This window comes from Acomys minous, assembly GCF_964271855.1.
Source record: "Acomys minous genome assembly, chromosome: 8".
In the NCBI taxonomy this organism is placed as follows: Eukaryota; Metazoa; Chordata; class Mammalia; order Rodentia; family Muridae; genus Acomys; species Acomys minous.
Window position 1 is genome coordinate 113,162,511 of NC_140489.1, and position 27,822 is coordinate 113,190,332.

Sequence of the window (27,822 nt, forward strand, 5' to 3'; positions counted from 1 at the left end):
GGTCCCCTTGCAGCAAATTAAGAAAGGTTAAGTTGATTGTTTACTTTTTCTGTATTTACAAATAAAAGCCACTTTATTAGCTTGCAAATGGCAGTATGTCCACTCCAGAGTAAATGTGGCTGCTGACTAATCTACAGCTGGTTAATCTGCAGAGCTGTCAATTTTTGGAATCCTCCTACGTCCTCCATCTTCTCTCCCTCATGGTCTCACCTCACCCCTCCAACCACAAAGCCAAGAGTGTTGTTTTGGGACATGGAAGCCACATTAAACGTATCGTTGGGTTTCTCTATGCATCTCTGAAAGTTTTAAGAGAAAATAATAATAAAATCGTGTCTGTCTTCTACAGAGTTCTCTCTCTGCTTTCTGGGCTCTCATATTTGAGAGGCAACATGCCTTTCAGTTAGCCATGGTGCTTGCTGGGACCACACTTTCCCAGGAGAAAGGAGTTACTCAAGAGTTAAGCATTGGATCTAGTTCAGTGGTTCTTAACCCGTGGGTTGTGACCCTTTGGGTTCGAATGATCCTTTCACGTGAGTCGCCTAAGATGGTTGGACATATCAGATATTTACATAATGATGCATAACAGTAGGAGAACTGCAGTTATGAAGTAGCAAGGGAAATAATTTTATGGTTGGGGATCACCATAACATGAGCTGTATTAAAGGGTCACAGGATTAGGTAGGCTCAGAATCACTGATCTAGTCATATCTGTTTCTATAGCTTCATCTACTGTATGTTTTTATAGCTCATGAGGGTGATGGCGAAGTGTTTGGAAGAGCTGTGAAGAGACTAGGCATTTGAGAGCTAGAACCTTCCATGCCGCCCATGCTGGCTTCGTAGCTAATCATGACTAGAGCTGTGCATCCTCTCCTTCAACACAATCAGTGTGGATGATAATGGATGTAGGGTACAGGCAACTTTCCGGAGCCACCCTCCTGTGCAATGGGAAGACACTACCTTTGGGCTGGAGGAATGGCTCCGTGAGTAAAGTGCTGAATGGGTAGGCAGCATGCATCCTTAAACCTAGCCCCGGCCATCCAGAGAGGCAGAGACAGAAGGGTGCCAAGAGCTTGGTGATTTACAGGCTCAGAAACCCCCACCATCTCAAAAAAGTAGAGTGGACAAGGAAAATGCTCAAGACCAACCTCTGGCCTTCATAAATGTGCTTGTGCACGCGCGCACGCATACACACACACACACATCATCATCATCATCATCATCATCACCATCATCACAAACACACGCATATATTCACACATGAAAAAGAAAAGGAAATCTAAATATCTTCTTAATTAAGTAGAAAAATCTAGAATTGTAGCCCATGTAGCAGCATAGCCTGCTTTGTTTATTCTAAGGCTCAGGATTGACTGCTTCTGTATTGATTTCGACTGATAATCATGCAGTCTATTGGGCTGTTTCTAATTATTTGGGCTATCTTAATTATTGGATTGTGCATGATCTGTTTTGTTCAAATAATTTCTCAGGAAAAAAAAATTGAACCAGCTGAAGAGTGCAGGCATCTCTGTAATTCCTGTCTGCTTTGCCTCCAGCCTTTCATGTCATGTTAAATGAATCATTTTTGCTCCCCTGCTTTTCATTTTTCTTTCTATGAGCAAAATGGAGGGTAGATAGTATTTGTCTTGTAGCTTACAATTTGGGGTAATTAAATATCAGGTGCTATTGAAACATGAACTGTTGCTATCAGTTTGATAGGATCATCTGTGCTGACTTCATGTACCTTTTTCTAATTTAAATTCATAAAGATATACTCAGCATAGAAATTGCAAAAAAAGACTATAAAAAAGCAAACAAAAACCGTCTATAATCCCTAACCTAGTTACACAAATCTGTTAAAAAATTTGTTTTCATCCAGTCTTCATGCATAGATTACACAAACACATATTTGAGATAAAATGAAATATATCATTTCAGAACTGGCAGTGAGTCACAAAGATTGTACACTTTTTAATCATTTTTTTTTCTCTGTATAGTATTTTAGTGTGTGAATGCGTAGCCACTCGGGTAGCTCATCTTTCTGACCCCCTATCTCCTCCTGGTATCATTTCCACCAGCTAACAGAATCAGTGCATCAGTACATCTGATGCATCAGTCTGACTGTTGACTCCTCTGTGGCTCCTGATAACCCTGGCTGAGGTCCAGCTGTGCTGTGGAGAAGTCTCCAGTCTGGTCCCCTCCGCCGTTCTCTCCTGGCTTATTATTTCCTTTACTGTCCCTCCACTCACACTCCAGCAATTCTGAGCCCCATTGTCTGTCCCTATAAACACTTCCTGCCTCTGAACTTCGCTGAGGCCATTCCTCTGTCTGGAATGTTCCTTCCTTCTGCCAAACCTGCCTGACTCCCCGCAGGGCATCCAGCCCTGCCCCTCCCCCACAGCACCACCACTGGAAACCTCTCCTGGCAGTTCTCTGCTGCTTGTTTGTATCTCTGTTACCTAAGTCACTGCTGACCATCCCAGTCCGTTTCCCCATGCTAGGCTAGAGTGAAATGGCTTTGGCTTGTTTCCTAAAAATATCAATAATTTTACATCTCTTCCCGTTATTATCCCAAGAATTCCAGTGCCCTTCATTGGACCCCCTAGCTCTTCAAGAGGGGAGCCTGTGTTTATTTACATTCAGTTTATATGTCGAGTGGGACTAGAGGTGGCCAGAAGGGTGAGATCACAGGACCCGTAGCTCAGGTTAGACAAGGCTGGTTAAACTAGGCAAGACCAAATAGATAAGGACGAGAAGCTTTCAATGAAAGATGATCATGAATATTAGGTGCCTAGAGTCTTAGAGTCCTTTGAATAATTAAGAGTCAGGATTATTTTTCTGGAAGTCCTAAAGTGAGCATTTCATGGGGCTACAGTTCGTTATTTACTCTCTTGGATACACAGGATCGGGAAGCTGTGTGGAACGGAGCAACAGTCCGGGCTCTGCTTTGAGAAATGACAGAGTTCCTGATACGTACTTTGTAGAGCCCAAGTCAGTTGGTCTGCTTTCAGCAAACATTGGCAGCTGACCAGTTTCACCTTGGGTTTTGCTTCACTCCTCACTTTCTTGAGCTGGGGTCTCTTGTGGCTCAGGCTGGACTTGAACTTCTGATCCTCCTACCTTCACTCCCCAAGTGTTAGGGTTACAGGTGTGTACTATCACACCCTGTAATTTTTTTGGCTTAAATAAAGTTTATTCAGTGCTGGGGATTGAACTCAGGGCCTTGTGCATGCTAGAGAAGCACTCTACCAACTTGATCTACATCCAAGCCGCACTGTGGGTCTTAATCACCTAGCTGCCATGTGATGCTAGCACGTGATGCAACCATGTGATGCTAGCATGTGATGCAACCATGTGATGCTAGCATGTGATGCAACCATGTGATGCTAGCACGTGATGCAACCATGTGATGCTAGCACGTGATGCAACCATGTGATGCTAGCATGTGATGCAACCATGTGATGTTAGCATGTGATGCTCCCAAGTGAAGCAACCAGAAGCTTGGGGCACCTGTAGCAACTGCTTTTACCTCCTCACGCTTGCATCTTGGCGATGGTTGTGCACTCAGAGACCTATTGCATCAAATACAGCTCTGTATACGTCAGGGTGGGGCACAGGGATGTACAGCCACTGGCCAGAGTGCCTCAGAACACTGTGCTGTACCTCAGCAGGAAGTCATCTGATGCGCAGACTGGAAAACTCAGGTACTTCTGAGCCCTGAGGGAGAAACAGAGGCAAGTGCTTCAGTCCCAGCACTGTGCTCTTGAGCTACTCCGCTAGGAGGCATGAGACCTGTGGGATGCCCCAGAACATTGCATATCTAGCCCCTGGCTTTGAAAAACAAACAGATTCAAATCAGAAATCATCTGGTAACAGAATAATCCATAAAGGATGTTGCCAGAGAGATTTGAAGGGAAAAAAAGTCCTTAGAATTTTCTTAAATTAGGTTTTTCTTTTAATTACCTACTTATCCTTCAGAAACTTGGAGCGTTCCCATTCCTTATCAACATATTCCTTGTCAATTATGCACAGGCTCAGGCTTATGGTGCCTAGGGTGATGCTTAAGTAGGAGGCAGCTGGAAATGTTTCCCCCTGGGTTGAGGGGAGTGAGAGGAATACTGATGTGCTGAGCAGACTGGCTGCTGAGGGAAGCCAACGGTGCAAGGCTGCAAGGCGCCTGGGGGCTGGGAGCCAAGCTGAGGGGGCTGCTGCCCGGGCTGGGGGTGTGGGGGTGGGGTGGAGGATCTTGGTGACAGGGAGGATGGGGGCTGGAGTCTAGCCTTTGACCCTTGTGGTCCCGGTGAACTGTTCTTCCTGGCTGGCTTTCAGCATCCTCTCCTTCAAAGAGCTTAATGTAAGGATGCTAAGCAAAACTGCTTATTGGTACATTTCCCCCCCCCACCCCCCTTGCGTGATTGGCTACATCATGCCGCTTGATGCAAGATTAATGCTGGAAAAATTGTGCGGGCACGCTCTGATGAGATGGTGGAGGAAAAGCAGTGGTGTGTGTGTGTGTGTGTGTGTGTGTGTGTGTGTGTGTGTGTGTGTACCATGAGATGCAATGATACAGTGTGTAGGGTGAAGAACCAGTCTGAATTATTTTCAAGATACCATGTCCCGTGTCCTCCTTTTGTCCTTGATTAGGCGACACGTATGTCTTTGTTAGGACTAGGCGTGATTAGGACAGGTGGTAAAGACAAAGAGAATTACACTTCCCCTCCATGCCGGCACTGGAACTGAACCAAAAGTTCATTTAGGCCCAAGCACTTGGCTATTCGGATTATTAGAACCGTGTAGATAAGTGAGTGATTGTAGGATGGGAAATTCAGTGTGCCAGTGTACAGCCGTGGGGTAAGTTTCCCGCCCCCCATGCAAACTGAGATTCCCATGTAGCAGTGTCAGCATCACTTGATCAAACTGTGAGGTTTCCCCGTGCCATTGTCACACAACCCCATGTCCTAGCCCTGACGAGATCTTATGAGTTTCCAAATCCTCCTTCCCCTTCATCCACTTCCCTCATTTCTCCTCTTCCTGGTCAGTTGACTCAAACCGGACTCAGGTGCCCGGGTACTTGAAAGGCTGCTCTGCCATCAGGGGAAAGACGTCTTTGCACAGTGGTTTCAATGAGCTCTTTTAATTCTTGCTTCAGCATGGGAGAGGAAAGCCTCCAAAGAGCAGCTGTGGGAGCAAAATGGGACAGGAGTGTAGACGGCTACAATAAAAAAGCCAGGCCGAATGCCAGTGTGGGCCTGCCAGCTCTGTCCTCGTCCATTTAGAAGAATTAGCTGGGCACGGTGAGAAGCAATCATAGTGATTCTTGCTGGTCAGGTCTGCTCAGAGCTAACGAGTGGCCTTGGAGGCTGATGAAAAGCATCGCTTGTACCCTGAGTCTTCCCTTGATCTTAACCAAAGGCTAAGGGGCAACTTTAGTGAGTCACCTGGTGCGTTGTTTCACTTCCCCGCGCCTCGGTGTCCTCCTTAAAACAGAAGCATTAAATAGAGCCTCTAGACTTCTATTTGGAGCTTGCTGTCTGTATAGAAAGTCCCTAGTAAATCCTTACCATCACTGTTTGGTTGTGCAGCCATAAGTAGCCCTCCTTAGTGCCCCGTGCCTTATTCCTTTATTTGTGAGAAGGAGAGATGGTCTGCCATATGTAAGTAACGGGGCTGGTGAGAAAGAGCTCTGAGCAGAGCAGCAGGGCATGCTATGTGATGAGTAAAAGCCTGGCTGCTGTTTTCCTGCACTCTTGCAGCCATCACTCTGATGGGCTCTAAGTGTGGTTGTCTGCCTGTAGTGACTTACAGATGTGTGGGGAGCTGTTTGAATGAAACACAACATAGGAAACACTGACAAGGGCAACCAAAGCCAGAGCTCCGCCCGCATCACTCCCTGCTGCTGCCATTAGTGGCTTCAGGGTCTGGCTTCTCCCTACCCATCAGGCTTTTGCTGTTGGAAGGAAGGGAATTTAGCTTCTCCTTGTGCTGAAGGACCCTGGTAAGACACTATTACCCCTTTGTTTCTCTTCCTCTGGTATCTGTTAGGCAGCCTATGTACAGGAAAGTGGGCTAAAGAGGTAAAAAGAAATTCAGACAACAGTTTCATTTGACTCTTGCTTTAGAAAGTTAAAAATATTGTTTAAAATCGATTTATATTTAGTTTTTAAAAATTGATTCCAACAATCCACAAAAGCCCATGAGTACACTTCTGTTGATGTTAAAAACCAGCTATACACTAAACTCTCTCTTAAAAATGGTTTAATAGACTCCTAATACATATTTATAGGGCATGGTGTGACATTTCAACACAGGCATACAATATGTAGTGATCAATTCCAAGCCATCACTTCTTTGTGTTAGGGACATTCATCATCCACTCCATTAGCTATTTAAAAATAATTGATTGGTGTTAACCATGGTTCTACTACTGCATTCTAGAATATTTGAAGGTGTTCCTTACCCCCTCACTGATGACTCCCCTTGTTCTACCTTATGCTCCTGCGTACCCGTTGATAACCATGTGTGAGTGTGCGCTCGAGCATGTATGTGTGTGGATACATGCATCTGCAAGGACAGAGTTCAGGGTCAGGTATCTTGTTCTCCCCAGTATTCTTTGAAGTAGCATCTCTCACTGAACTAGGAGCATACTGATTAGCTAGAGTAACTAGCTCATTAGACACCGGGGCCTCATATCTGCCTCCCAGCCTTGGGATGACAGATGTGCAAGACCATTTTTTATGTTTGTTTGGTTGGTTGGTTGGTTTTAATATGGGTTCTGAGGATGGAACCCAGGTCCTCACTCTTTCTTAGACAGTACTTTATCTACTGAGCTATCTCCTATTCCTGTTTGGTAACCTTTCTTTAGATCTTAAAGGCCAGCTTTAAGTGAACTCCTAGTTTCTGGGTACCTTGGTATGTGTCTGTGATACAAACATCATAAATCTAGTAGTCCATCTGGTAGTGAAAGGGACAAAAGAACATTGTTCACCGTAGCAAATATTCATAGATCATTTTTATAATGTGAGTAGAGTGATTGCCCTTGACTACATTGTCATAAATTAGCCATGCTGGATGTTGTTCCTTAGTCTCCGTAAACAGCAGTAATTAGTCAATTCAGCTCGATCCAGGGCTTATTTCATAATGGAAGCAAACTTTTAAAAATATAGCTCAGTTAGAAAGATGCTATCTAGGCACGTGGAAAAGAGCAGCAGCACCTTGCTTCAGGATTACTTTCTGCAGAGCACTGCCTAGTTGGTCTAAAACATGTAGCCCTTTTCTGCTAAGTAGTTCTTGTTTGCAAATTTGGGAAATTAGTAAAGCCATGAGGTTTGTAGTTCATTATGAAGTACGGTCTTTTGTTCTCCTCCTCCTCCTCATTTCCTAGGTCTAGCTTAGTTTCACTTCATTAACTTTTAGTCTTTGTGGTACCATATTTTAGAGTCATGAAGTAAAGAGTTGAGTTAATGAGTAAATGAATGAGTAAAGAATAAGTGACGTAATGATTGACTTTGGAATGCCAATGGTAATGACTAACATAAAAACAGAAAGTAGAATGGTGACTGTCATAGGGATATGAGAGGAGCCTATGGGAAGGTTTTGTTTAATAAGTTGAGTTTAAATTTGTAAGCTGAGAAGAGTATGGGGTGACGGCTACAGAGCAGAGAAGAGTCATCATGACAGAGTGACATCAACAAGATGGCGGACTCAGAGATTCTCGTGTTCATGAGTCATGGCCAGAAATACCTCTGTTGTAAACCAGAAGAGGGGGGCGGGGAAAGCATTTCTCTGGGGAAAATAAACTGGAGTTTATTAGCAAAGGCCTAACTTTTGGGGATTTAAAAATGGCCACCAATCCTAGGACACTCTCAGAAGGATCGGAGGACTCCTCAGGAAGGTCTGAAGGATTCCACAGTCAGCCAGTGGTGAAGGCCATTCTCTGAAAACAATCAATAAGGGCTGGAAGAGGGGACGGCTCTCAAAAAACATAAAAAAATTAAATTTAATACTGTAAAAGGAACAAAATAAATATTCAGGACCTATCCCCAGTTGAATGGAGATCGATAAATTACCTGACAAAGAATTCATATAAGTGTCATAACAAAGCACAATGAAACAAAGAAAGCAATGCTGAGCAGAATGACAAGTTTAACCAAGTCACAAACCACAAAAAGAGCCAAATTCTGGAGCTGAACAACATAATGACAGAACTGGAAATGTTTGATAGACAGCTCCCGCAGTAGTCAAATCATTCCAAAGAATAGGGTAAATTCATAAACATGTCATCTGAAATTGCAGTCATGGGTACATAACGGAAAAGGAAAAGAGAGATAGTAAAGGACACTATTATGACACGTGGAATCCCATCAAACATAGCAATATTTGCACCGTGAAAAAAATCCCAGAAAAGCAAACAGAGAAAGGAAGGGAAGCTTTATTTAAAGAAATAATAACAGGGTCTAGAGAGTGGGCTCAACAATTAAGAACATTTGCTGCTCTTACAAGGACCCAGGTTCAGTTCTCAGCAATCATATGGTGGCACACAACTATATGCAACTCTAGTTCCAAGGAATCTGTTGAACTCTTCTGGCACCAGTCACACAAGTGGTGCACAGGCAAGACAAACATCTACATGAAATAATAATAATAATAATGACAAAGTGTTTAAAAAGAATTAATGACGGGAAACTCCTCACATTTGAGACTAGAGAGATTGCTCGGAGCTTAAGAGGGCATACTATGCTTATAGAGGCCCAAGTTTGGTACCCAGCATCGAAGTCAGGTTACTTAAATCTACCAGTAACTCCAGCTCCAGAGAGATTTGATGCCTCAAACTTCTGGGGGCACCTGCCCCTCACATTCAAGTGTACATGCTATACTTTTATCAGATAAAATAATCTTTAATGAGAAAAAAACCCACAGGAAATAAAGCCATTGCCTGATGATCAAAGGGTCAGTTCATCAAGAGAGCCTAACAATTAAAAATACTATAGCACACACAAACACAAACACACATGCATGCCTAATATTAGAATGTCTGACTATATGAAACAAATATCAATAGCATGAAGGAAGAAATAGCTAGCCACTCAGTAATAGTAGGCGACTTGCATACACCACTTTCCACAGTGAGCAGATCATCCAGACAGAAAATCAATGAAGAAGCAGCAGACTTGAGCGACTCTAAACACCAAATGGACTTAACAGACAGATATGGAACGTCTGATTCAAGGGTAGCAGAATAGGCATTCTTCCCAAGTGCCCGAGAGACATGCTCCAGGACAGGTGACATGACCGGCTACAAAACAGGTCTTAAGGAAAGGTTGGGGTGCTGTCATCATTTGTAACTGCAATAATATGAAACGAGGAATTCATCATAGGGGAAAAACAGGAAGATTTGCCCCCAGAATGTCTTAGGGTAGAAAAAGCAATGTATAAAAACCAGTTGTATTTCTCTACACTAAAACTAAACCATCCCTAACAGGAAAAAAGGAAGCAATCACACTTACAATTGCAAGGACAATTTTAAAAGGACAAAACAATAAATTAAACCAAAGAGGTAAAACATCTGTAAGCTAAAAATTGCAAAACATCAACAAAATTGAAAACCACAAATAAAATGGAAGAATGTTCCACAGTCATGAACTAGTAGATTGATTTTTGCCAAGTTCTCCAAGAGCGACATTTAGACTTGCAGTTCCTGTCAACGTTCCAATATTTTCTTTTTTAAAAAATATATTTTATTAATTTATTCATATTACATCTCAATTGTTATCCCATACCTTGTATCCTCCCATTCCTCCCTCCCTCCCACGTTCGCCCTATTCCCCTCCCCTATGTCTGTGACTGAAGGGGACCTCCTCCCCCTCTGTATGATCATAGGGCATCAAATCCCTTCTTGGTAGCCTGCTATCCTTCCTCTGAGTGCCACCAGGCCTCCCTCCCCATCCAGGGGACGTGGTCAAATATAGGGCACCAGAGTTCATGTGAAAGTCAAACCCCACTCTCCACTCAATTGTGGAGAATGTCCTGTCCATTGGCTAGATCTGTGTAATGGTTCAAAGTTTACTGCACGTATTGTCCTTGGCTGGTGCCATAGTTTGAGCAGAACCTCTGGGCCTAGATTCGCCCGTCATAATGTTCTTCTTGTAGGTTTCTAGGACCCTCTGGATCCTTCTATAGATTTCTAGGACCCTCTGGATCCTTCTATTTCCCCATTCTCCCATGCTTCTCTCACTTCAAGTCCCAATAGGATGTCTTCCCCTCTGTCCCAGTTTCCTGGTGAGTGAAGACTTTCATGGGACATGCCCCTTGGGCTAGTGTGCAGATATAAGTGAGCATATACCATTTGCCTCTTTCTGCTTCTGGGTAAACTCACTCATTATGATCATTTCTAGTTCAATCCATTTGTCCCCAAATTTCAGGAATTCCTTGTTTTTTTTAATAGCTGAGTAATATTCCATAGTGTAAATGTACCACAGTTTATTTATCCATTCTTCTACTGAGGGACATTTAGGCTGTTTCCATGATCTGGCTATTATGAATAAGGCTGCTATGAACATGGTTGAGCAAATGTTCTTGTTGTGTGATGGAGCATCTTATGGGTATATTCTAAGGAGTGGAATATCTGGGTCTTGAGGAAGCCCTATTCCCAGTTTTCTGATATAGTGCCAGATAGATTTCCAAGTGGTTGTACTAGTTTGCATTCCCACCAGCAGTGAAGGAGTGTTCCTCTCTCTCCACATCCTCGCCAGCATGTGGTGTTGCTTGAATTTTTTATCTTAGCCATTCTGATGGGTGTAAAATGGAATCTCAGAGTTGTTTTGATTTGCATTTCCCTGATGACTAAGGAGGTTGAACATTTTTTAGTGTTTTTCAGCCATTCGATATTCCTCTGTTGAGAATTCTCTGTTTAGTTCTGAGCCCCATTTCAATGTTCCAGTGTTTTCTACAGAAGTAGAAGAAGCTCAACATTAACATGGAACCACAAAAGACTCCGAAGGACAAACATGGAGTGCATCACACTGCTTGAATTCAAATTATATTATAAAGCTATATTAAACAGACCATGTGGTCCTAGCATAAAAACAGGCTCATAGATCAGTGAAACAGAAGAAAGAGCCCATAAGCATATAAACATACACAATATGTACAATTGATCTCTCCCAAGGCTTCCAAGAATGTGAATAGAGAAAAGATACATTTTTGATAAATAATGTAGAAAAACTGGATATCTCTATGTGAAAGAATAAAATGGAAAAGACCTCTTTTTCTGTATTAAAAAATGAGTTCAAATTAGGTTAAAGAGTTCAGACTTCAGCCAAAACTCTGGAGCTCAGCAGTGCACTCAGTGGTTAAGAGCACTTGCTGCTCTTGGAGAGGACCTGGGTTTGGTTCCCAGCGCCACATGCTTACTAACAACCTGCTCTATCTCCAGTCCAATGGGCTCTGTCGCCTTCTTCAGACCTCCGTGGACACTGCATGCACACGGTACACCTACGTACATGTAGACAGTCATACAACAAAACAAAGCAGAGTAAGAAAATATCTCAAACTGCAAAATGCTGGAAGGAAACAAAAGCTTCTTGATGCTAGTCTGTGTGAAGATTTCTCAGCTGTGAAGCCAAAATCACAGGTAACGTGGGCAAAAATTAAAAGAATAGGGCTAAACAAGCTAAGCCCCTTCTGTCACTAAAGGAAAACAGTCAGCACAGCACAACCCACAGAAAGGGAGAAAACCTATGCCTGAATAAATTAATATGCAAAATGTATAAGGAAGGAATCATAAAATTCAATGGCAGAAAAATGAGGATATACGAATGACAAGCAATGTGTAAGAAGCTGTGATTAACGTGGCTTATAAACCATTGGGCAAGTGGAGCCGAAACCAAGAGCTAGCAGCGTGCCATGCCTGTTAGGGTGTCATTTAAAATAAGGGACACATGTTGGGAAGGCTGAAGAAAGAAAGAACATCGTACCCACATGATGGGGAGGTAAGTTGATACAGCCGCAAAGGGGAACAACAGATTCCTCAACAGCTAAAGCTACCCAGCTTTGTTTTATCTAAAGAGCTCGAGATTTCGAGCTACAGAGACACTGTGAACACCCACCAACAAACGAGTGGATGTGGAATGTATTGCTAATTAGCCCGAGAAGAGAAGGAAGTCCTGCCATGTTCAAACCCACGACAGACCCGTGAGAAGTGCGGTAGTGCGTGATTGCACTTCTCTGTGGAACCCAAAATAACTGAACCCGTAGCAACAGAAAGTGGGCCCATGGTTCTCAGAGCTGATCGCAGACAAAGTGAGACAGATGTGCGCGAGGGGCATAATGTCAGGGTGTAAACAGGATAGATGACATGTTCGGCCATAAAATGAGTCTTAACAATATTGAGACTTAGCTTTGAACATGCAGGCAACATGGGCAGAAGGGAAAAAAAAAAGAGCGGGACCAAGCAAACTAAATACCTCTATTGACCAAGGAAAACAGTCAGCATAGGGCAACCTATAGAAAGGGAGAAAATGTGGAAATCAAAGTTTATTGTCTTTTGTGACTACAATGACATAAAACTAGAAGTCACCAGCAGGAGGAAAGTAGGGAAACCTGTCCAGGACACTGGGAAACTGTACCTATTGTATACTAGTGAGGAGACAGAGCCTAAGTGTTTTCAAAACATACACACACACTCACACACACACACACATACATACACACACACACACTCACACACACATACATACACACACATACACACACTCACACACACACATACACATACACACACATATACACTCACACACACATACATACACACACACACTCACACTCACACTCACATACACATACATACACATGCACGCACGCACCCACCCACAAGGGTATTTGCCATCCTGCACCTCTCGCCTCTCTGCAAAGATGACGGTCAGCCACATGAGATGCTGAGCACTTGAAATGTAACTCATCCAAAAAGGAGATGTGCTGTGAGAGAACAAAAAGTAGAGTGAGAGTCTGAGGACTTCCTGACCAAAAGAAAGTCAAAATAGCATTAATAATTTTCAAGGAAATAGTTTCAAAGTATCAATTATATGTTTAAAATATTAAATGTTGCTTGAGGTTGGGTTCAGTATGGGTAAGAGTAGCACGTGTGTAAACCTGACATTCGCTTTGGCTTTTTGTTATTGTTGTTTGGCTGGTTAGTTTTTCCGAGACAGGGTACCTCTGTGTAGCCTTGGCTGTCCTGAACTTGATTTGTGGACCAGACTGACCTTGAACTCACTATGATCCACCTGCCTCTGCCTCCTGAGTGCTGGGATTACAGGTGTGCGCCACCATACCCGGTTAGATATTAACTTTGAACCAACTGTAACTACAGCAACCAATCCAAGCACTCAGGAATGTGTTTCCTCATTTGTGAAACAGGTGAGTTGTGAAACATTCCCACAATTGCCATTAGGACTGAATGAGCCAATAGCACACAAGTAGGCGTGGTCTTGCATGACTATCTTCCCAGCACTTGGGAGGTGGAAACAGGAGAGTCAGAAGTTCAAGGTTACCCTCTAAGCTACATAGGAAGTTCTGTCCTCGCTTGGGCTATATGAGACCCTGTATTAAAAAAAAAAGGCAAAATTGAGCCTGGAGAGATGGCTCATTGACTGCTCTTCCAATGGATCTAGGTTTAATTGCAAGCCCCCACATGGCAGCTTACAACTGGAATTCCAGTTCCAGGGGATCTGACACCCTCACAGACATCTATTCAGGCGATACACCAATGCACATAAAACAAAAATAAATAAAATTTAAACATTAAAGCAAAATTACGTATTTATATGTTTATATGTTAATAAAGTTAATTTCTCAGTTTACTTTTCATTACAACTGTTAGAAAATTTGAAATTGTCCAGCACTTAGAGTCTATTTCCCAGTGGCAATGCTACTCATATTGAATGCGTCTTCTCGCCCTCCTTTCAGTACGCAGACTGGATGGCTTTTGCCCTCTAGACTGTACTTTCGGCTGGCTGTACGTGCCACCCAACCTTAGCGAGCTTGGTTTGTGTATTCAAGTCAGCGCTTGCTAAAGGAAGCAATGAGGGAGACACTTCTTTCATCTGCTTAACACCTGCTTCACTCGGAGGTGAAATCTCTCTGACGAGAACACAGCTGCTGCCCTGGCCTGTGACTCTACGGTTGATCTTCCCCTTTAAACTGGGGTGTGCGCCGACAGAGCTTTCATGAAAAAGAAAAGAGTTCTTTACTTTCTGTTCAGGGACCACTTATGGAATTCCAAGTGGTCCTTAAATGTTTTAGGAACGGTGTGCTCTGTCGTGACCCGTCAGCTAGACTCTGAACTGTTGAAGCCATTGCGGTGGTCATGCCTTTTTCAGACTTATCTGTGAGGTGTCACATCCTGACAAAGAAGCCATAGCCTCCGCTCGTAAGGAGCTTGGGTCATGAGCAGACAGGGTGACTCTCTGACCTATCAGGAAAGGACAGAGACAGTCTTCAGAGCTAAGGCGGGAGCCTGAGAAGAGAGGGCTGATTCACGAGGCTGAGGAGACAGAGCTGTGTTGCTCCGGCTTCTCCCAGGCAGGGATCTGGGGGACTGAGTAGGCTTGGGAGGGTTGGAGGAACGGTGTATGTGTGTGTGTGTGTGTGTGTGTGTGTGTGTGTGTGTGTGTGTGTGATGGGGAACAAGCTCAGCACAGCCATGGAAGTCTTTTAAGAAGGTCAGAAGCTGCCTCCGGGAATCATCCTCAGGTAACTGTAAATGAGGACAGGCTGGAGAGGTTGGAGTCAATGGGAAGCCACTCACCACCATCTTGGGGTGATAGGATTCACTGCGCACAATGAAACCCTAGCCCCGTGAACTGGGGGAGCATGAGAGATTCTCATTCTCTCCCTCCCTCCCCCCCCTCTCTCTCTCACACATACACACACACACACACACACACACACACACACACACACACACACACACAGTCGTCAAAATTGGAAAGTTGGCATATTGGCAGAAAATAAAAACTATGTAATAAATAAGTACTCCAGAGGCAGAGGCAGGTGGATCTCTGTGAGTTTGAGACCAGCCTGGTCTACAAAGTGAGTTCAGGACAGCCAAGACTACGCAGAGAAACCCTGTATTGAAACACCAAAAATAAAAAGAAATAAGTAAATAAGATATAAATACAAAGTTAAACACACAGCACTTATGTGTGCCAAGAACTTTAGTTTTAAACAAATACATATATTATGGCAAGCTAACACCCATGACCAACAATTTAAAGCAACATAAGCTAGGAGTATAATTAGATTACCCCCATAATCCTAGCACTTGGGAGGCAGAGACAAAAAGATGACATAATTTTGAGATTAGCTTGCTCTAATAGCAAGATACAGCCCAACCAGGCCTACGGTTGTGAAAATATAGCATTGTGACCTTTACTGCTCCTCCAGAGGATCTGGTTCCATTCCCAGAACGCACACCGTGGCTCACAATCATCAGTAACTCAAGCTCCAGGGTATCTGGTGCCCTCTTCTGGCCTCCATGGGCAATACACACACAGTGCACATACATTTGTGCAAGCAAAACAATTATATACATAAATAAAAGTACACAAATCTTTTTTTTTTAAAGCAGTGTCACTTTATGATACTGTGAAAGGTAGGAAGATGCAGAAAAGCCTCAGGTATCTTTAAATTACATTTGACCCATTTGGAAAAAATCCTTTATGTGTGTGAGTATTTTGCATGTATGCATGTCTGCATACCATTTGTGCGTTTAATACTCTCAGAGGCCAAAAGAAGGTATTAGATCTTCTAGAACCTGGGTTTACAGATGATAATGAGTCACCATGTGGATGCTTTGAATGAAACCCAGGTCCTCCGTGAAAGCATCAAATGTTTTTAACCACTGAGCCCATCTCTGAGCTCATGTCTCCAGCCTTCTCATGGATTATTGAGGCCCCAGGCACCATACATGACACATGGCAGATTAGTCCAACAGTGGCACATATGTGGCCTGACGTCTGAGCGCAGTGTGTCATGGATGCTAGTTAGCAATCCCTTCAGGAGCACAGTGCTGGCAGTCTTGCATAGATGACAAGAATGGAACAGAATATTGGAGCCAATGGTTGGGTCATTGCTAGGCAGCTAATGCCTGGTTCTGCTTATGTCTGTACACGTGGGCTAATCTGCAATGGCCACTTAGGGTTCAGCCTCCTGGTATGTGGCAGTGGTTCTGCTAGCAAGTGCCAGCGCTGAGGTTTATGAAGGGCTTACTTCCGGCCAGAGCTGGGCTGAGTCCTGGGCCAGGCGTCCCTTTCCGCGCACTAACCCTATGGAATATATGCCATCAGGTCTCTGCTCTTTACAAGAAAGGGAACTCAGGCACAGGTTAAATAACCTGCTAAATTTACATGTAACTCAAACCCATGTCCTGTCCAGTTTCAAACCCGGAATAACGTCTCCATGTGGATTAACGGTGACTTTTATAGTGTCCTGACTTGTCATGGTTCTTTCTTATTCAACCTCCAGTGACTCAGCTTGGAGCTAGTTCACCCTTGTCAGCACTAGAAACAGCAACAGTTCCCCGGACCAAAGGCTCCATTCCTCACGACGGCACAATACACTTACCTATGTATCTTACTCCGTGTTTTTTTAGCATCGTTAAAGTGGCTGTACCTGGCCCCGTAAGAAGCTAATTAATCACCAAATATAGACCAGGACTTGTTCTTTTCAGCCCTCTGCAGGCTTCTTCCCCTCATTGTGCGCTACCATCTGGCGCTATGAGCTCACGCTTTCTGTGTTCCTTTGCAGAGTGCTAGATTCATCCCTTCTAAGCTCAGAGAGCAGGCTTGATTTCAGAGTTTGCATGTGTGGTTTCGAAAGCCCTGGAATCTAATGCCTCCTTGTGGGTCTTGTCAGTATCACTCCTTAGCATTACTACAGGGGACTTCTGCCTTCACTCTCTCCCATGTAGACTATATACACGGACAGTCATGTAGATTTGTCTTTCTTTTTTAATCCATAGCTTTGGTAAGCCATTGAGCACCAGCAGGTCTTTTTCCGTGTCATTTTTGTTGTTGTTGTTGGCTTAATGCATGGGCTGTGGGAAGCCAAACCTCGTCAACTGTTTTACTTTGTGCTGTGACAGTGGAAGAGGTATTTAAGAGGAAGACATCTCTGATCCGTCTTTCACACACACTCTCCCTTCTAAGTCTGCTGAATGGTGGAGCCTCTGATCATTTCTCCCCAGGGAGTGGAGCACTGGGAACGTAGGACATTTTCTTGTACACTTTGCCACCAGACTGATAATCTTTGAGGTCTTTGAATGGCGCTTGTTAGATCGGGAGGACCCTTACCTTCCCACCTTCTCGTGCACACTACCGCATTCTTGGCAACTAAGTTTAGATTAAGACCCCAGGGGGAAGGGATTTGCATCTGGGGATGTATGTACCACTCACCTCATTTCTGATGCCAGCAGAGCACGGCTTGCTGGCTTGCTGGCTTCCTGCCTGCTCCTGTCAAGGGGCAGAGGACGGAACTGGTCCTGGGTATGCTTGCAATGGTCTAAGGGAGTACACAGTTCCCTAAACGCAGAAGTTGTTCTAAGGCCAATCCCTCTGAGTCTGAGAAAACGGAGTTTTGTTTTTCAAATCCTGCACCTCATCACCATCATGAAGTAGCTCTGAGAGATGCAGGTGGGGAAAGCCATGGAGTCAGCCATGTCGCCTGTCTCGTCTCCAGATAACACGTATAGGCAGGTGTGGAAGACACACAGACACAACCCTCCACCAGGGAGCAGGTTTGTTTCCAAAAGCTCTCATGTTGGTACTAAGTTGGAAAAAAAATCAATATTTCCTATTAACTGACCACATATTTTAGAACAGCAATAACTGTTGAAGCCTATAGGATTAACACGAGTTTCTAAACGTTAAAGAATTCAGTTTATCTTGACATCATACACATTAAGACTTGCTTACTTCCTTGTACTGTGGCCTAGGCTAATTACTTAACCTCTGAGCTTCAGACTTTTTCCCTTTAGTGGAAATAATTATGTCTGGGGTCATTGATGAACGTCACGTCAGTTGGCTTCTTTTCGTGCGTGCGCGTGGGCGTTAGTGCGTGTGTGTGTGTGTGTGTGTGTGTGTGTGTGTGTGTGTGTCTCCCTTTGTGGAGGTGCAAGTGTGTGTGTGTGTGTGTGTGTGTGTGTGTGTGTGTGTGTGTGTGTATGTGTGTAGAAGCCAGAGGTTCATGTTGGGCACCGTTACGAATTTAGATACAGAGGCTGAGTGCCTTACTTGACCCCAGGGTTTGCCTAGTCCAGTAGTGCAGCTGGTCAGCCTGCTCTGGGGGTCCTCTCTCTCTCTCTCTCTGCTTCCCTAGCGCTGGGATTACAGGTGGGCTGCCACGCCCTCCCAGTATTTATGTGGGTGCTGAGGATCTGAACTCCAGGCATCATGCTCATGGGCAAGCCCTGGCCTGCTCATCCATCTCCACAGCCCTCAAAGGGACTTTCCCAGATGGCCTTTCCTGCGTGCTTGAAATGATCAAGGCATTTCTAGCTTTTACTCCATATATGGCGTGCTGCCCAAAACCGAACTTTGTACAGTGAACCACTGGGTATTCCTGAGATAACTCATTTGGTCATGATGTGTGACTCTTTAAAATATTGCTGAGTTCAGATTGCTAGTGTTGTGAAGGATTTGTGCATAGAAAATATCAAAGAATGCTATGTGTTTTCCTGGGACTGGGGAGTTGTGTGTGAGGATCCTGTTTTGATCTGCAGAACCCACAATTTTTTGTTTGGTTAAATAAAAAAGAGAGAGAGCTGGGTGGGATGGTGAAGGTTGTGCTTCCAGCACTTAGAAAGTGGAATCAGGTTGATCCTTGGAGGCTTGCTGGCTGGTCAGTCTAGCTATGCCTCTCAGTGAGCTTGAGAGAGAGAGAGAGAGAGAGAGAGAGAGAGAGAGAGAGAGAGAGGAAGAAGAAGAGAGGGAGGAAAGAAGGAAGGAAGGAGGGAAGGAAAAACAAAAAGGCAGAGAGGAATGACACCCAAGGCTGGCCTCATATGCGTGTTCACATATGTGCGCTCACACATATGTACCCCCACACAGACACAGGATATTACGTAGCTCCCTTTCCTGTGGTGTCTTGGTCTCAGATCCACTTAGGAGACATTTTCTGCTCTTTATTTGGCTTTTGAACAGTCTGAGGGATGGCTGGTTCTTCTTTAAACATTTGGTAAACCTCACCAGCCGTGTCTTGGGCTTCTCCTTTTAGGGCCCATTTCACTGAGCTGACTGCTAACTCCACCCCTTTTTTTGTCATAGATGCAGTCAGATTAGACCACCTGCTGCCTTGAGTTAGCCTTGGAGTTCGAATCTTCCTATGAATGGCTTCTGCCCCACTTAATATTAGGTAGTGTTTGGCAGGTTCCCCAGTATTTATTTCCATAAAATTAACCTCCTTTCACTATATGATTTTTTTTTATTTTACTTTGCTTTTTTACTTCCTGGGAGTCTGTCTACCCACTAGAAATTAATCTGCATCTGTGAGGACTCTCTGGTTAGCAGCTGCTGGGTTTAAAGTTAGTTTAATGAGATGCATTTATTCAAGCAACTGGCCACAATGACGATGAAGGCTGACACTGAGAGAAGGTACTTTATGTTTGCTGCCGGGTTTTAGGAGAAGGTAGACAGTAGATGCTGCTCCTGAGATCCAGAAGGCTGTAGGGAAGAGTAGACAAAGCCATTTGATGAAGCATTGGGAAGTGAGGGTGAGGAGGAGAGACAGACAACCCAACGGCTACCCATCACTGCATCTAACACGGGACTGTCCGTGCCACCAGATGAGGGGAAGAGAAGAATTCCTTTGCTATCAAGACGAACGACTTTCTCAAGAGCCATAGTTTAAGTCAGTGACCTTAAAGAATGGCACAGCTGCTAGAAGGCTAGGTAGAGCTTTGTTTGGCAATTATAATCACCCCCTAAGCCACCACGTAGATGTGACGATGGAAAAATGTCTTCTGGTTTCCAAATAACACATATACTAAGGAATTGGTGTGTGTGTGTGTGTGTGTGTGTGTGTGTGTGTGTGTGTGTGTGTGTGTGAAATTTAATTGAGAGTTTGAGACTAGATCAAATTCAGCCAAGGCATTTAAGTGTTAATTTAGAATTCTAGGCTGGGTTTCTTCAACCATCTGTACAGCTTAGCACACCTTTCCCTTAATAGCTTTGTGTTTAAGTCATAAGACTCAGTATTGAAAAGCATTTAGTGATATATATGTATATATATATATACATATATATATATATGTGCATATATATATATACACACTCATAAAAATGCATTTAAAATGGAATGTGATTTTTAAAAGTCTATTTCAAGGTTTTGAGTTTTGCTGCCACGGGTTGCCTCTGTTAATGATAGTAATCAAGAGATCCCTTGCCCATTTCCCATTCAACCTGGTTTAGGATAAATTATTCTGCCTTGGGCCCCAGAATTCTATTACAAAGGAAAAGGCTAGTAAATCGCATTTCTTGTTTCTTTCAAGGTATCGCACAGCGATGCACAGCTATCAAGTACCACTTCTCCCAGCCGATCCGCTTAAGAAACATTCCTTTCAATTTAACCAAGACAATCCAGCAAGATGAATGGCACCTGCTTCGTAAGTATTTCTGGGAAAGAATTAGACAAGAGGCGGGCGGGGCGGGGGGGGGGGGGGAAGACACCCCAAGCATCAGTTTGTTATGCTGTGAACAGAGTGTATTTACAATTCAAGTGTGCCTGTCTGCCCACATAGCAATGCTAACTAACTGAACCTTATTTTTTTTTTTTTTTTAGTTTTATTTTAAATTATGTGTATAGTGAAGAGGTATATACACAAGAGTTCAGGTGCCCTTAGAGGCCGAAGGTGCCACTAGATCTCCCTGAAGCCGGAGTTACAGGCGGTTGTGAGCCACCCAATGTGGGTCCAGGGAACCAAGCTGAGGTCATCTCCTAGAGCAGCCTCTGTACTTTAACCACCCAGTCATCTCCTAGCCCAACTCAGTCCTTTTTCAAATCAAGTTAATGGGTATAAGGTCTTGACCTGAACATTATACCTTAATTTCTCTCATTTTTGTTTTGCTTATACAACACTCAGATCATTGTATTTTTGTTGAAATACCTTTATGAATATATGTCATACTTTTCTGAGAGTGTCTCTTACCTCTACATCTCAATGAAAAGTACCGCTCTTTTTTAATATCAAAAAAAAATGTGAAAGTCAAGATAAAATCATGCAATTTGAAATTTTAAAAAAGGTGGATATTTGCATGGAAATTGTTAGTTCAAGCTGCGTAGTGGCGAGTGGCACATGGAGACACTGAGTCCTTTCCAGTGTGTCCCAGAAGTCAACCTTACCATCTTTTTCAGTGAGCAAAAAGTGTTGTGGTCATGTTGTTTGGTGGTGAAAGCCACTGTAGGGACTGCCTCATTCTTTGAGTACATCGCAATATAGAGTAAAAGTTCTGTCCTGATTCTCACTACAAACACAGAGGCTCAAACAAGGTAGCATCTAATATAAAAAAAAATTGATGTGTTACTTTAGGGCTTAGAAAGTCATTGGATAAAAGCCTGGTCATGGTGGCCTATGTCTTTAATCCTAGCAGAGGCAGACGGATCTCTGTTTGAGTTCGAAGCCAGCCTGGTCTGCAGAGTGAGCTCCAGACCAGCCAAGGCTACAGAGAGACCTATCAAAAAAAAAAAAAAAAAAAAAAGGAAGAAATGAAGGAATGAAAGAAAGAAAGGAAGAGGGGAAAAAGAAGAAAGTCACGATAAAGTGTGGTTTATTTCCTGAAAATATAATAGATGTCTTCCTGGCAAATTTAAACAAGCCCTTCTCGGCTGAGCCATTCAGTGTTCGCTGAGTGGTACTCCTCCTTGGCTCTTTATGAGCATGTTTAGAGTTCTTTGTCTTGAGCGGCTGTGAAGACCAGTCTCATTATGGCTGACTTGGTCAGATAGGAAGAATCACAGGGCCCTGCAAAGGACCTCATCTCTTCAACTCCACAAGTTTGGACCTCTTTACCCAGCAAGGCAATGATTTGAGCATTAACCTTGGAGGAGTTTCTAATAGAAAGATGCTTTCAGCAGTGGCATGCCTGTTTCTAAGAGAGCCACCTTTGGTGATCTGTTCCACATTTATCAGTAAGACACCATGTTTGGGGCTGATGCCAGGCCCCTGTGGGTTGTGTCTGACCTTTGTGTTTTGTAGTCACAGAAGACAGAACTTTCATATCACAGGGCATTGGAATGTTGCAGCAAATGACTGAACTATTGTCAGTCCCTTGTCTCATATGTGACCATGGCCAAACTAGGTGTACCCCTGTACCCAGACCATTAAATTTGGCATATTTATATGGTTACTATCCATAACCCATCATTTTGTGCTGTATATTTTCTCTTCTGGGTTAAAAAAAAAGGCCCTGTTCTATTTCTGATCAAAATAATTTAAAAGCCCTGAGCTGGAAATGGGGAGTCCCTTCTAAGAAACAGGGAAACGCAACTGGGTGGCACTGGTGGTGCACACCTTTGATCCCAGCACTCAGAAGGCAGAGGCAGGTGGATCTCTGTGAGTTGGAGGCCAGCCTGGTCTATAGCACAAGTGTCAGGACGGCCAAGTCTACACAGAGAAACCTTGTCTCAAAAAACAAACAACCCTCCAAAGCCAAGAATAGGGTAGCCTGCCTGTAACTAAGATGCTATAGCCAAGATGGGAAGCTACTGTACCCCGTCACCCCTCCACTTACTGCTCCTAAGATACTTCCATCACAGTAGAGACGCCCACACTGCAACCCCCCTGTCTGCTGACAGCGCCCCTCCCGCACATGAATTTTGTTCAGACTTGTTGTCATGCCTTATGGAAAGCAGGTGTGTGCTTGGGGACTCTTGTTTTTTTGTTTTTTTTTTTTAAAGAGTCATAGACCTTAAGCAGTTACGTAGGAGTTCTTTTCAATTTTCTTTGTTCCAAACAATGATACAGTCAAAGGCAGGAAGGACAGAAAGATACAATGAAAAAGTAAAGTAAGCAGAAGACGCACAAACTGAGTGTGACTAAAGTGTCACAAGGGAAAGACAGTGGCTCGCAACCTTCCTAAAGCTGCGGCCCTTTCTTCCAGTTCCTCATACTGTGGTGAACCCCAACCATAAAGTTATTTTCACTGCTGCTCCATAACTGTAATTTTGCTACTCCTATGAATCACCATGTAAACATCTGATATGCAGAATATCTGATATGTGAAGCCTGGGAAAGGGTCGTTTGACCCCCAAAGGGATTGCATCCCACAGGTTGAGAACAGTTCAGATAGATATTGACAGGAACATTGTGGAGACTTGTCCCATGGGCATAGTCCCTCTTTACCCTGGGTAAATAGGTGCTCTGCTTGTGAGCCTTGTCTCATGAGCATAGTTCCTCTTTAGCCTGGGTAAATAGGTGCTCTGCTTGTAAGGCTTATCCTATGGGCATAGTCCCTTTCTAGCCTGGGTAAATAGGCGCTCTGCTTGTGAGCCTTGTACTTGAGTGGTGAGAAGGTGTTTTCCAGCAGCCAGCTGTCTCAGTCACGCACTTTAGGCCACTCTCTTCTCCATGTTAGCTTCACTTTCTCACATTTTCCTTAAATGCTTATTGAAAATAGACATGAATAGCTAGAAATGAAAAAAAAAAACTAATTGGCATCCGTGATGCTCAGACAAAACCCTCTTTGAGTCCAAGCTTGCCTTATAGGCTTTTTCCTCCAAAGAGGAAGAAAGCAGGTTAATAACAGCCACTGTGGTGTACTGACCTCCGTCTGGGTTGCTCTTTGAAGTCCGGGGATGCGTTTCCTGAATGTTCCTCACCCAATTTACTGTGTATGTTGCTTGCTACTCACGTTTACCCTGGGGTTGGTCCCTCATCTCTTCTGTAGTTCTCTCTGGACACAGAGGGGTACCATTTGCAAAGGTTACTCATCCCACATACGCACAGCCAATGTACCCACAGACACAGGAGAACTCCCCACATCCACCATCCCGAAGGCCCCATTCCCAGCCTCTGTAGCTTCTTCTCACAATGCATACGGAACTGTCTGGCCTGTAATTTTTCAGTCGCCGCCTCCGATTTTGACAATCTGTTTCTGTTTCGAGATTAGATCTAAGAAGAATAACGGCTGGCTTCCTGGGCATGGCGGTGGCTGTCCTGCTATGTGGCTGCGCCGTGGCCACTGTCAGCTTCTTCTGGGAGGAAAGCCTGACGCAGCACGTGGCTGGGCTCCTCTTCCTCATGACAGGTATACCGTCCACCATGGGCCTCCGCTCCTCAGCACAGTTTCAGCTTGTCCACGTCACTGTTATCTCTGTTTTCACTGGTGAGAAGTGAGCAGGTAGAAGCTCATTCCGCTTTGGTAGGAAACACTGAATTTAAAAGGAACAGTGGACAAAGTGCATTTTCCAATTTTCCCACGGTAGCATTAGTAGGTCAGAGGTAAGTGTCCTCTGTTCATTCTCGATTGGAGTCAATGCTGGGACTTCCTGTCTTGTCATTTAATTCTGTCTTGGACTCTTGACAAAGATGGGCCAGTGTTTCTCTGGATTCCTCAAGGAGATGCCTCAAGTAGCTGACAGTCCCTTCATAGTCCATGTACCCCGGATGGCATTACGGCTGAAGGATTTACTGTGCCAGTGGCTGCTCTTGGTCTTAGAGACAGAGTGTGTGTGTGTGTGGGGGGGGGGGACAGGCAATGTCTCTATGCATTTTTTATGGGTAGGTGGGGAGACATGAGGAATGATCTTTGATAGCAATGAAAGCTGTGAAGAAAGTGAGCAGAGTGCAGTCGGGTGGGGAGATGCTGAGCCAGCAGTTTCTGAGTCAAGTGATGAGGAGCAGCCAGAAGCCGGCTGAGAACTGTGGGCTGAGGAAGCCAGCACTGCCGAACCCTGAGCAGGCGTGGAATGAGCGCGTTCTGTGAAGGAAGAGAGGGAAGAGACAGGAAAGGAATCACACAAAGCGGGAGCCACAGTCAAGGAGCAAACCTTTAGAGACCTCTTAGTGAAAAGAAGAGCATGAATTTGAAGTGAACGTGATGGAAACTGCTAGAAGGTTTTAATCAAAGGATGACTTTACCTAAACCGTAAGGGGTATGGAAACGTGGCTACGTTTGTTTGTTTGTTGTTTTGAAGGATTAACAAGTCAAGAAGGGCTAGTTTTGTCTAAAAAGGAGTTGGGAGTTGGGTCAATGGCTAGCCAAGAGTGGCTGCAGAGAAGGAATGGTTTCCTTTTCAGTCTTCACGAGAAGTTAAGGTGTGGTTAATGAGACAACACTGAACTAAGCCCCACAAAATAGTAGTAAACTCAGCAGAAGAAGCAATATTACCCTAGATGGCCATTTCCACTTCCCTGAGGCTTTAGAACTCAGATGACCATGGCAAGGTTTTTTCCAATACTTCCCTTCGTGATGTGTGCTTTAATGAGCCTGTGTCGTGGAGGCAGCATGCCTCCAGAGCTGGCTCTGGCCGGCTTGCTCCTGTGTTTAGCATATACTGTGTATGCAGAATGAGAGGCTTCATCATGGTATTTTCATTCATGTCCACGCCATCTTTTCTATGTCTTTCTCAGAACCAATGGATGCATGGGGCTTTTGTTTCTAGCATGCCTACCTCATAACCTGGACGTGGCAGATGATTGACGTGGCAGATGATTCCTTTTTTTTATACTCCACTCTACTCCTTTTCCATGCAGTGACGTGGCCTCCTCTGCCGACTGTCATAAACACCCCAGCACAACGTTCAGACAACCCACGGCTTCTGCATAGTTCTGCACAGAAAACCAAGTTAGTTCTTTCTGGTTAAGATGGATGTCCAATGATGTAGCTCAGGAAGGCCGAAGCTCGTACCCAAGGGTTAGATGGAGGATTTGAACCCCCTGAGGCCAGGCTCTGGGTACATGTCCGGGTACAAGGCGAGCAAACTGCCCTGAGATTCCTACAAGCTTTGGCTGGGGCTTCACAGTCAGTAAAAGTTTCTCCTTTTCTCTCCCCTTTGTTAGTTGTGCCCCAAGTTTTTAGGTTCTAGCCCAGTATACATCAAAGAAGAGTAGGTTTGCTTTGTTTTTTTTTTTTTAATTGTTTGTTTTTTTAGGTAAAGTCTTGCTATGTGGCTCTGGATAGTCTGGAGTTTCTATGTAGTCCAGGCTGGCTTCGAACTTGCAACTTTCTTGCCCTTGCCTCCTGAATGCTGGGCTTCTAGGTATACACTATCAGGCCTGGCTGCTTGCCTTAAACTCTGGGGAGGCCCCACACCAATAGCCACAAAAGGATTAGTTTTTAAAGATCACTTTTTACTGCAGGTGATGTATAATGTAACAGTTGTTAGTGTTGAAATAGATCACAAGGCCACACTAGCCAGCTCTACCAGTTCTCCCGGACAGGCCAAGGAGATGATTTTTTTTTTTTACAGAAAGAAAAGGAATCCAGTGTCTGGTAGTCACAGAGAAAGCTGACAGTTTTCAGGGTGCTGTGCTCTTCTGTCACTTGAAGTGGAGGGCAGGGAGGTTCCTTTTGTTTCTGTTGCTCCAAGCCATGCCTTCAAATGGCTTCAAACACACTGAGATAGTTTTTAATCCTGTAGATGAGACAGTCTGGCTGGAGCACCTTCTCACACGCAGTGGCAGCCAAGGAGAGCTCGGAAGGGTTAAAAGAATTGATTTTAATTAAGCAGGCTGTCTTCAGCAGCTCTAGTCAGCAGCCCTCCCACAGAGTTTTGATGCTAAACTTAGCCCCTTCTAATACGCTGGCGTCTTCATTCTCTGCCTGAACTGATTAGCCGGCCCTTCAGTGGAGAATCCCCACTCTACTCCCAGTGATGTGACAGTTGTGCTGTTAAAACGGAAAGTGTAGAACACAGCCTTCCTCCTCCTGCTGTGTGGCACAGGGACCAGCCTTAATGACCTGTCGGTGAAACACCGCTCCTGGGCTATATCGGTTTGTATCTGAGAGCTGGGCTGCAATGCTATACGCCCAAACCCCACCCCCTTAGCCTTGCAAGGGATCTGGAGAAGGGACCTGGGGTAGGCATCCTCCAAGGCGCCTCCCGTTAGCCCTGTGATATCACCTGCTCTGAGGCTACACACTCGAACACAGTGCCATACAGAGTAGACTGGGTCAGTGAGACCCTCCTTTCCCAGCCTTGAGCTCCTGCCCATTGCTAGAGCGTACCGTTTTCAGCGCAGTGTGTGAATGAATGTTCTATCCACACTAAATGAAGCACTGGCTTGGGGTGGGGGGAATGGCTGACTCAGCACAGTGATTGCCCCCACAGGATCCAGGCCTCCTGTCAGTCCTCAGAACCCACGGGAAAATAGAGCTCTGGGTTGCGGTGGTGTGTGAGTGTAATCTCAGTGGTGGGGGAGGCAGAGACTGGGGGCGGGTGGAGGGTTAGGGATTGCGGGCCACTTGGCCGCGCCTACTTGGTGAGATCCAGGCCAATAAGAGCCTCTGTCTCAAAGATAGACAGAGTTCCTGAGGCTGACCCGAGGGTTGTCCTGCGATCTCCATGTACATGTGCGCATCCACACACTCATTTGCACACACACAGACACATGCAAAAAACAAAACAAAAAACAAAAAACAAAGCCTTGTTAGATGGCATATATACGAATGTGTATATTAACATATATACCATTGTTACTATTAAAGGGTTAATTTGTTCAGTGTTATCAGTTTTATTATAATTTTATCTTTCATAAAATTTTAATCTATCTTTCATTACATTTTTAAAATGTGTGTGTATGTGCATGTACGCGCACGTGTGTGGTGTCCACTGTGT

At 44.3% G+C, this 27,822-nt stretch overlaps 1 protein-coding gene across 1 annotated transcript in view; it reads left to right on the plus strand.

The window, feature by feature from the left end:
- TMEM178A (transmembrane protein 178A) overlaps nt 1–27,822 on the plus strand; it is a 56,827-nt gene that overhangs the window by 20,541 nt on the left and 8,464 nt on the right. The window contains exons 2-3 of the mRNA XM_084793128.1: nt 20,537–20,650; nt 24,153–24,290. Of these exons, the coding sequence (XP_084649254.1) occupies nt 20,537–20,650; nt 24,153–24,290 (252 nt within the window). The remainder of the gene's footprint in view (nt 1–20,536; nt 20,651–24,152; nt 24,291–27,822) is intronic.